The sequence below is a fragment of the Lepisma saccharinum genome, chromosome 5 (assembly GCF_977018435.1).
Source record: "Lepisma saccharinum chromosome 5, izLepSacc3.1, whole genome shotgun sequence".
Classification (NCBI taxonomy): domain Eukaryota; kingdom Metazoa; phylum Arthropoda; class Insecta; order Zygentoma; family Lepismatidae; genus Lepisma; species Lepisma saccharinum.
Genome location: NC_139233.1, coordinates 86,955,603 through 86,964,875, shown reverse-complemented (window position 1 = coordinate 86,964,875; position 9,273 = coordinate 86,955,603). Strand labels below are relative to the sequence as shown.

The window sequence follows — 9,273 nt, the reverse complement described above, 5'->3', positions numbered from 1 at the left end:
TTTTAGCAATATTACCTATGGTAATTTGGATTTCACATGAAGCTAGACCCGGGATTTTTATGTAATACCAAGGTACAACATATGTACATAAATATGTAACAATAATTGATAAAATATGTACGTAAATATGTATTATCAAAAGGATAAAAAATATGTAATATTAATAATAACACTGGTCTACATATGAAAAAAAGATTTCTGCTGACTTAGATATTTTAACTGATTCTATATAATTTGAGGTCGCTGATTCCAAATATGTAGTCAGAAAATGTGTATCACGTCACAATTTTTCACAAATCACATTTGAAAATTTTCACAATATTCTAATACTGGGCTAAACTCCAACAATTTTCCATATAGATATCTGCACATAATGAAATTTCTTTTTCTGCTGACTTACATATTATAACTGATTCTATATAATTTGAGGTCGCTGATTCCAAATATGTAGTCAGAAAAAGTGTATCACGTCACAATTTTTCACAAATCACATTTGAAAATTTTCACAATATTATAATACTGGGCTAAACTCCAACAATTTTCCATATAGATATCTGCACATAATGAAATTATAGGACTATACATAAGGTGGCGGAGCTGATAACAGGTATTAAGTTGCATTGTTTGACAAGTCACATTTCAAAATTTTCAGAAAATTATATCCGGCTACATTCCAACAGCACTTGCAAAGAGAATGCGACGTAGTCAGATGTTCAATCAGAGTATCACGTCACGTTGTTTAACAAACATACGTTTCTATTTTCTCAATAGGGAGTTCTTAATGAACAAAAAGTTTAGGTAATTCCGGCAAATTGATCAATTTGTTTCACGAGCACATACAGTCAGCACCTGATGCCTGTACTTATGCTAAACTTAACATACACCACAGAATAGCACAACATGCATACCTAACTTTTGAAACGTCACCAACAAATTTTCAACTAGAACCTCGTAGTTGTGCGCCCTGAAGTTTCCAAGAAAGTTTGTATTGACATCAGAAAATGCACAGCATACATCTTTCTTTGTGTGGTTAATTGTTTGTAAGAATTCTTCATCTTCCATTAGCATCCTTATCTGAGGACCATCAAAATACCTGCTTTTACTTTCTCATGCGTCAATGCAGGACATTTTGAGCAAATGTATTTAAAGCAAGCCCCATTCTTATCCAGAGCTTTTACATACTGCTTCATTAATTCCAACTTAATGTGCAGTGGAGCAAGTAACACTTCCTTAGGATCAACAAGCGGCTTGTTCTGGATGTTTTTCGCCCCGACTTCAAAGCTTTTCCTGGCAGGCCACAGTCTTCGTACCCGATGTTCGTTCCTTGCTCGACTGTCCCATAAATACAAAAAGCATGGATATTTCGTGAAACCTGCTTGTTGACCAAGTAACATTGAAATGACCTTGAGATCTTCACACACAAGCCAACTGTCATTTGCATACTTTTTTCTTTCGAAGCAGTTCTTTCATTGTTTCGTAGCTTTCCTTCAAGTGTACGGAGTGGCCAACAGGAATGGATGCTAACTTATTGCCATTATGTATCAACACACACTTCAAACTCCTCTTGCTATCAATAAAAAGCCTCCATTCTTCTGCATTATACGTACATCCCATAGCTTCAATTAGTCCCTTCACATCTGTACAATACACATATTCTTCGTCCCTTTGAAAATATCTTAATACATGCCTATCTCTGTCCAGATACATGAAGGTTGTTCCAGACGCTAACATATTTCTTTCCTTCTTTTCTACACAGGTCCTGCATACTTTATGAGGTGCCCAGGATTTATCTTGGTCACCCAATTTAATCCCGAAATATGCACTATACGCTTTCCTTACTAAGTTAGTAATATTTGTCCTTTGTTTTGAGGTTAACAATGTTCGAATAACTGATTTAAATAATAATCACTATAATGTTCCATGTGCTGCCATCTTGTGACCTCTTTACGGACTACGTTGTTTCATTGCTCTAAATATACATCCCTAATATTAGATAATTTTCTATTTTCCTCCGAAACCTGACGTGATAGAAAAAAACGGATTTCGGTTTTGGATTTACCACCCTCGAATTACTAAAGAACAACCATCAGACTCCAGTCAGCAAAATGGACGTAGACCAGTGTAATCGAGTATCCAAGCAAGTTCAAGAATATTGATAGATATTTATTTTATTTGAAGATATTAAACATAAGTTTAAGGACATAAGTTGTTCAAATTAAAATTTATATCAAGTTTATAAACTCAAAAAAGCACAGCAACTGTATATATTTAAGAAACCAAATTTGTCAACTATTAATTACTTTTCACGTTGCAAATTATTGTATTATATGTAAATATGTAAATATGTAAGAGACCTCTTTGTGACTTTCGAAACACATTCTAAATAGAAGCATCTACAGAAAGAACAATTGAATGAAAATACATAGCTACTTTTGTACTTTTTGTACAAGGAAACGGAACATATTGTGAAACTCGCTACGTACAGGAAAGTAGCTTTCTTGTCCATCGATGCCAAGTTTCTAGGTGCTTTGCGGAAACGTAAAAGCGAAACGAAAATATATAATCAGAAGGAGGTGGGGGAGAGAAACTCCAGCATCTTGCGATAACTAACAGTTCCCATTTTTTTTCAGCCAGTCTGTCGGCTTGACAGTCAATTTTAGGTGACCGTAAGCACTAAACCTTTCATTGATTAGAATGATTAGAAAATATGACATCAAATGAGCTACAAATTGTCTTCATGTTTCAGAGATCGAAAACATAGGAAAAAGTATCAAAGGTAGGGAAAAATACCGAATTATGTTGTATTCTGTAAAGTAAATTAGCAAATATGTAAAATATGTAATCTCCTGGCAAATGTGTAAAAATATGTAACATAAAACTTATGCAAAATCATGTCAGTTAGAAATAATAAATAAGATTATACCCCATCGTAGCCCTATTATAACTTGATTTGTAATTCGTTTACATTTTCTGTGCATGGTATGTATCTATAAAGGAATAGAATAAGTAATTACATACAAATTCAAGCTGTAGCAATGAGCAATCGGAGACACGAGGCCCAGTCGGTAGGGCGTCTGACTCCTAAACGGAGACTCAGGTTCGATTCTCAGAATGAGTGATTTTAAGGGAGGAATTTTTAAAGCAATGCATTTGCATAAAGCGGCTCTGGGGTTCACCCAGCTTGTCACAAATGGGTATATCTGAGGGTAACTCCTGCACTATCACCTCGAAAAACTGGCAGAGATTTTTAATTATTTTTTTTTACTTTGCTTATACTCCCTCTGTCCCATAATTATAGTCCGGTATGCCAAAATGGTAGTACAAGAATGACAGACGAAGAGGCAGATGGAAAGCACAATTTGTAATGATCCTCGAGTAGTAATGTTGTATGACTCATTCCCTTGTTTCATGTTCTTCTTCTGTATACACCAATGCCACAGTTTGAATATCGAGCAACTATTATGAGACAACAAACAAAGGTGTACTGGACAATAATTATGGGACAGAGGGAGTAATTTTTATAATACAGGTACTCCATTGTCTTTAATTAAACTTTCAAGTTGATATTTGAACATTTCATACGCAGGTAACCAAATGTGGTTCAATGAAAGTTAGGCCAAGCGCACTAAAATTGGTTGGTCGAATGTAAGACCATACCGTTGTACAATGGTGATTTTGGCCATGGTGCTCCTTACGTTGTACGAACATACTGAATACTAATGTAGAGATTTGTTTGTTGTGTGATATACATAATTTATTGTGGAGTCAAATATAAGCATTAGTACAAATAATAATAATAATACATATAATAACCAGTGGCTCTACAACCCGTAAGGGCCTAGGCCTATCTCCCGACTGCAGTCTCCTTCGCACAATCCTTCCTAGAGGTGTGAAGATCTGCAACCGGTAATGGGGTGACGTGTGGTCAGCACGTCGAACCCCAGCCGTTATAACATATTTCCCAGACCGGGTTACGCTACTCGCTCGTAGCTCCCCAATTGGCTCACGATGGTGAGTTGCTACAGGTCCTATACACAGAACTCAGAGACTGAACCCAAGTGGACTCGAACCCATGCCGTACTGCAGCACAGCGCCCAAGACCGCACGGCCACGGAGAACATTTAGTACAAATTATATCTGTCATATACAACTTTCTCTCGTTCAAATGGCACTGTTTTGAAGGAACCTTTATTTCAGGTAATGCAGGAAAAAACACTATCTACAGAGTTTATTTGGTTTTGCTCCTTTTGTGGAATTTAGTTTCTGTGCACAAGTGTTTATCTTATGTATATGGAAAGCTTTTACACTCTAGAATTTACAGCATACTCTTGAACGAGGTTTTCAGAGGAGAAAGTAGTTTCTGAATCTGATTCTGACTCATATTTTCAGATTTGGTGAACAGGTGAAGCGATGGAAGATCTGTTGGCGCAATGTAAGACCAATTTCCATTTGTCAACCAATGTAAACCCAACTACCTCACATAAGAATTCTTGCCCCAACGGTTCTGGTTACTTGGAAAATCACGAAAAAAGGATCTTCCGATTTTGACTCAAAATAAACAGCCTAGTTTGTTTCTTCCTCCTCGTCATTTTTTAAGAAAAGGTTTCTTGGTTCTTCTTAAAAATGTTCATGAACATATAAACGTCAGGAAGTCCTATATCCGATGAATAAGGTGCAGGGCCGCCGTTAGCAAACGCGAGGCCCTGTGCGAACTGTACTCTTGAGTCCCTAATATTATGAAAATTGAAAATATGCACATCTTCGATTCCTCAATTATCATTCCCCCTTACATCCTTTGTGCCTTCCGATAGCGTAGTGGTAACGTCGTTGCTTTGTAATCAACGGTTCCGAGAATTAAACTAGTAATGGTTCGAATTTCATTTTAAACTGTCCAGTCTCAATCAGTCTATCTGTGCATAAAATGAAGTTAAAACTCAACTCAAAATCCCTCGCCCCCCTTTCAGCACAAGAACTTCCTGTTAACCACCCACAAAATTTGGCAGCATTCAGAGGACATCCAGACAAACAGTTTTTCTTAACCTTTTGATGGTTCGGATCTTGTTTCGGCGCAAGCCCCCCGAGAAACAATATTTTACCCTTTGCGGATGTAGCCATATGCACTACAGATTCATTCTTGCCACTCACATAACACACAAGGCGTTAGTACTCTATGGAGGCAAGTAGCCCAACGGAAACTCATCCTACAATCCTTCATTTATTTCTTTATTTATTGTTAGCGTTGTTTGTTGCGCACTTAAAATTTAATATTTTATTTCGTCTCTTAACTCATCTTTCATTTATACGTATGTCAATTAAACTTTCACTTTTATTCAAGTTTTTGCTTCTGTTCCGAAATATGTACATTTCATACAATATCAACTTCCTTTTGCCCTTAGGGGTGCCCCTGTATCCGGTTTGAGTGTGGTACTTGTGGTAAAATTTGCATATCGAGTTGTCGCTGTACTATGAACTTATGCAATGATATGCAGTGTCATCAAGTATTATCAAAAGGCCAAGTCAACAGACTTGCATGTAATCTCACTTGCAGCAAACTTACATAAAAAGTCTGTTGCAAATGATTTGAACATAGCGCAACTAGTCTGAAAACAAAGTCATGTGAAGTACTCTAATTCGTTGAGTTACGACTAAATAAGGAAATACTGCAAAATAAATACTACAATATGCTAGACGACAAAACTTTAATTAATACATAGTAGTATCATGAACAAACCTATTATCACGATGACCACATCGAGTGTCTTTGAACGAGCTTCACTCTCAGCCCATTTCCTGATTTGAGAACCAGCTGGGCTTCCAGCGCAAGATCTTCTCTTTTCTGAAGAGATTCTATTTTGAAGTTCCTCAGGACAGACGAAATGATAACCTTCTCCTCCAACATAGCGAACTTCTGACCTGAAACAGATAAGAGTTGAATTGATATCCGAGTAGTGAAGGAATTTCCTTGAGTTTCCTCGTCTGTTAGTTGTTCCTAGCTTTTCAGAGGGTACAAAAAGTTTCAGCAATTTATAGCTGAGTCTTACAAAGCCACCATTTTTAATGGAATATTTTATGTCACGATAATATCATTTTCGTGTGTTCCTAAATTTCATCATTGTAACTCTTGTGTTTTCTGAGATTTTGTCAGTTGACACGAACGAATATGTGGCTCCTCTGCAAGAAAATTTTTATTATCTTTTGGAAATTAAGAAAAAATTTGTCGCTAATGTTACACTTTTCTGTAGGTAGGAGGCCCAGGATTCGAAGCCTAGGTTAAGGCATGGATGTATTGTTGTGCCTGTCACATTTTTTATTCCATCAACTCACAATTCCTCCTCAATTTCGTAATTAAGCCAAGAGGTAGAAATACCACTAAAATAACATAAATAGAATAGAGAAGAAAGAATTCGAGAAGTTACGAGTCATAAATTAAGGATGGTAAAGAGATGAGACGAGACCTGGAGAATTTCGTCTCGTAAAGGAAGAAACCTGTCTCATTGTCGGTTAAATCTTACTTTCTCTACTCCATACCGAAGACCAGTGGCGTGTCCAGGATTCTTGAAAGGGAAGGTTTGCGTATACTTTTTTAGTAGTCAGTCTTAATTTTGCCATCTTTTTCTGCCTTTGACGTTCATTTTTAGGAAAACTGGGCCAAAAACCGGGGTTATGACCCCCACCAACCCCTCCTTAGGCATGCCAGTGTCGAAGACAAAGTTTCCTTCTTGTCTATACAGAATGAAACAAACTTACGGTTCTGTATTAAGCATTTCACTAATTAAGAAACGACCAATTTAGTACGTCTGAGTCAATCATATAGTAAAGGACCGTTGATTTGCGAGAAGTATTATTGCGTCTTATTTTCTAAATTATTGAAGTCTCGAACGAGACTCGTCTCGACAAGTTCGGAAGGGTCTCATCGTTTAGTCTTGATTTATAAGATATTGATATCAGCACCATTCCTCTCAGACATTCATTCCGATGCCCCCGCTCCCCGCCAACCATTATATATAGATCCCCCGTGATAAGAGAAGCGAACCAGACTCTTCGTCTCCAGATGTGGAGTTTTCAAGTGCAGAACAGCAAGTGAATTCGGATTACTCAAGTCCTTAGCTAACTATTCCCGATTAAAATTATCCGATATGCCATCTGGTGGGATTTTCCGGAACTACTCTATGTAGGATACGGTGTTGTGTTGATGTCTCAAAACATGGGAAATGTGTTCAAAAGATTAACGTCTACTGTTCAATTCTTTTGCTCCAAATCGTTTTGTGGGTCAGGACAAGTGAAACGTTTACATGTGTTTCCACCCCGTGGAATCAACAAAATTAAATTTGTAAATAAATCAGGGAAAACAGAATTGATTGACAGAAAATTGGCATGGGTGATATCATTGAAATGCGGCAAGGAAATTATTAAGAATGCACGAGTCCATTCACTTTAGTTTCCGAAAGATGATTCTATTACCATGAAAGTAAAGTTTTAAATTGTTCTTCATGAACATGAAAATAGTTTGAGAATGAATTAATGTCTGTAATCATAAAGGTAACCAGAAAAAGAAAATCGACATGCTAATGTCGCTGTTTCATTCAGTAAGTCCTTTTTCAGTAAAGATAGCCTCGATGAAATTGTGAATTCTATTATCATTATTAAACCAGCCTGCCTCTTTGGGGGAAGAACTGCAACGGTATGTTTACATTTTTCTCCTGCCCAAGCTTTGCAAATACAGGTAAATTGCTTTATTTTCAAATCATTTCCGAGAGCCCCAGTTACAACCTGCGATGTTCGCAATATTTAAGAATATCGCGTAATTTAAACGTTTCCCCCATACTAGCCATGACAACACGCTGTTATTACGTACTACTACTGAATGTAAACAAAGATTTATCCTAAATAGAGCGGCCATATTGAAATCGATACTAGCGCTCAGGTGGTAATTTTAATCGCGAATTCAGGAATGTATACCTACGGCATAAAGGTGACCGAGATCAATAATATATGAAGCCGTACCTATACACACAACGCACTCTTCTTTCTGGTATCACGCGAGTGTGCAACTGCACAGGAGGGAGCATTACCCTCTGTATATCTTGCTTTAAAGTACACATAAATGAGTTGTAGAATATTACCTATGCAGTTTCTTGGTCCAGCACTGAAAGGGATGTAGGCGTAGGTGTGTCTCCCTTGACTGTTCTCGGGAAGAAAGTTGCCCGGGTTGAAATCCTCTGGGTTTGAGTACACCTTCGGATTCCTGTGAGCCATGAACGGAGAGATGACAACAGTGGCCCCTGCAGGCAGAGTGAAATCTTCTGAAAGGAAAAGGGAAAAGTAATTATCAACACCTAAGTACAACTTCCAAAAGTTGGTATTGATAACGCTTTTTTTTCTAGGAGTTATTTTTAACAAAATGCTATTTATTACACAGGGTTATCCTAAATGTGTAAACTAGGATGGATAAAAATCAGGATTTTTATTAAACAAATCTTTTTGATGTTTTTTTATTAAAATTCGATTTTTTATTTAAATCGATTTTTTATTTGTCGATGTTTAAATTTTTTTAAAAGAAAAACATGCTAAGAATTGCTTACATGGTTCTTGGCATCATGCACATAGATGTATGCTTTTATAGGAAAGGTTATCTAGTAAACGGTCGTGTAAAATATTTGAACAGTTTGATTATAGCAAATAATAAATATATGTAAATATACATTTTTCTGTTTCTGATACTGTCCCTAGTATGGAAATGTTTGTTGAGTTTGTTAATGAAACTAAGAATAATTTCATTAATTTTCTCTACAAAATGTTTGCTACCGTTACCGGCCATACCCGGAAACCCTACCCTAAGCATTTCCCAACTCCCGAGAGCACTATAAATGGGGTTAACAACCGGCCTCAGGAGGAGAAGCCAACGAGGACGCCAAGGATCCAGATCGGGTCGCGACGGGGAGAATGGTCTCCAGGGCCGCCCAGAAGCAGTGGGGCCCAAACCGGGGTCTGTCCAGAGGTGAGACGCCTCAGGCCAACCGACCGTTAAAGCGTCCAGGCGATCCGGAGATAAGTATCGTGGTGCTAATCCTTCTCCCTCTTAATAATCTATTGGAGTGTTTGTCACATAAAACTCAGTCACTTAACTATTCAATTAGTGTTTCTTTAATTTAACTCCTCCACCTCTGACTCGTCGCCCGTTGGTCAACGGGTCCCACACCCTAATACAGAGGGTGAAATCCGGTACGACTAAGGTTCTAACGCCCCCAATTGTGTCTCCAGGGACCAGCCCTG

The 9,273-nt window shown here is 37.5% G+C and overlaps 1 protein-coding gene across 1 annotated transcript in view; it reads right to left on the bottom strand.

Annotated features, from left to right (window-relative positions):
* Positions 1 to 5,737: 5,737 nt before the first annotated feature.
* The window catches only part of LOC145988129 (cytochrome P450 4c3-like), a 69,924-nt gene continuing 66,388 nt past the window's right edge, over positions 5,738 to 9,273 (bottom strand). The window contains exons 11-12 of the mRNA XM_083122960.1: positions 8,124 to 8,303; positions 5,738 to 5,913 (exon numbers count right to left, since the gene is read on the bottom strand). Of these exons, the coding sequence (XP_082979086.1) occupies positions 5,738 to 5,913; positions 8,124 to 8,303 (356 nt within the window). The remainder of the gene's footprint in view (positions 5,914 to 8,123; positions 8,304 to 9,273) is intronic.